Source organism: Malurus melanocephalus, unplaced genomic scaffold, assembly GCF_030028575.1.
Source record: "Malurus melanocephalus ecotype Western Australia unplaced genomic scaffold, MMel_1.1 scaffold_2324, whole genome shotgun sequence".
In the NCBI taxonomy this organism is placed as follows: Eukaryota; Metazoa; Chordata; class Aves; order Passeriformes; family Maluridae; genus Malurus; species Malurus melanocephalus.
In genome coordinates, this window is record NW_026625556.1 from 10,129 (window position 1) to 11,581 (window position 1,453).

Here is a 1,453-nt window from a genome sequence, read left to right on the forward strand (position 1 = left end):
TGGGGACACTCACTGGACTGGGGGACACTCACTGGATGGGGGGACACTCACTGCAAACGGGGGACACTCCCGGGATGGGGGGACACACTCGGGATCAGGGGACACTCACTGGACAGGGGGACACTCACTGGACTGGGGGACACTCACTGGACCAGGGGACACTCACTGGATGGGGGACACTCACTGGATGGGGGACACTCACTGGACCAGGGGACAGTCACTGGGGATTGGGGGACACTCACTGGAGCAGGGGACACTCACTGGAGCAGGGGACACTCACAGGACCAGGGGACACTCACAGGACCAGGGGACACTCAATGGACTGGGGACACTCACTGGACCGGGGGACACTCACTGGATGGGGGACACTCACTGGACAGGGTGACACTCACTGCACAGGGGACACTCCCAGGACAGGGGGACACTCACAGGACCGGGGGACACTCACAGGACCGGGGGACACTCACAGAACCGGGGGACACTCACAGGACAGGGGGACACTCCCAGGACCAGGGGACACCCCCCAGACCGGGGGACACTCACGGGATGGGGGACACTCCCAGGACCGGGTGACACTCACACGACCGGGTGACACTCCCAGGACCGGGTGACACTCACAGGACCGGGTGACACTCACAGGACCGGGTGACACTCCCAGGACAGGGGGACACTCACAGGACCGGGTGACACTCCCAGGACCGGGTGACACTCACAGGACAGGGGGACACTCACAGGACCAGGGGACACTCACAGGACAGGGGGACACTCACAGGACAGGGGGACACTCACTGTGGGGTTGGCACACGGGAAGAACATGCCCAGGCAGAAGAGCCCCAGGAGTGGACCTCCCACCATGCCGAAGATGCTGATGGCGGCCTGCAGGGACAAGGGGGTCACACCTTTGGGGTGCCCCAGTCACAGTTCCCACACCCCATTTGGGGTCTGGAGCCTGAAATCCCACAGCCCCATCCCTACCTGCAGCACGGGTCCCAGCATGGAGGACACGTAGGCCATCCCCAGGCACAGCAGCCCGTAGCCGAGAGCTGGGGAGGGGAGTGGGTGTCAGGGTGGTGCTGGGGTACCCCTGCCATGCCAGCCCCACCCGGGGTACCCCCAAATCATGCCAGCCCCATCTCTGCCCCCCGGSCACACCCCATCTGCTCACCCAGCAGCTTGGAGACGAGCGTGGCCCGCGACTCGGACAGCTCSGGGAAGTGTGGCCGCACCAGATCCTCCATGGTCACCGTGGCCAGCGAGTTGAAGGCAGAGGAGATGGTGCTGGGGAGGAGAGAGAGTGGARCAGGACTCGCCCAGGACACCTGAACCACCACCCCAGGGACACCCACTCACCTGAGGGAACCGCTGAACAGGCAGGCGACAAAGAGCCCGGGCAGCCCCGGCAGGTCCCGCAGCACGTCCATGACAAAGAACAGCACCAGCTGGGGAAGGGACA

The 1,453-nt window shown here is 64.8% G+C and overlaps 1 protein-coding gene across 1 annotated transcript in view; it reads right to left on the reverse strand.

Moving 5' to 3' along the window:
* The window catches only part of LOC130587716 (sodium-dependent multivitamin transporter-like), a 3,464-nt gene extending 2,017 nt beyond the window's left edge, over positions 1-1,447 (reverse strand). The window contains exons 1-4 of the mRNA XM_057388691.1: positions 1,351-1,447; positions 1,166-1,278; positions 976-1,043; positions 790-876 (exon numbers count right to left, since the gene is read on the reverse strand). Coding sequence (XP_057244674.1) covers positions 790-876; positions 976-1,043; positions 1,166-1,278; positions 1,351-1,421 — 339 coding nt within the window. The 5' untranslated portion in view covers positions 1,422-1,447. The remainder of the gene's footprint in view (positions 1-789; positions 877-975; positions 1,044-1,165; positions 1,279-1,350) is intronic.
* Between the last annotated feature and the right edge of the window lie 6 nt (positions 1,448-1,453).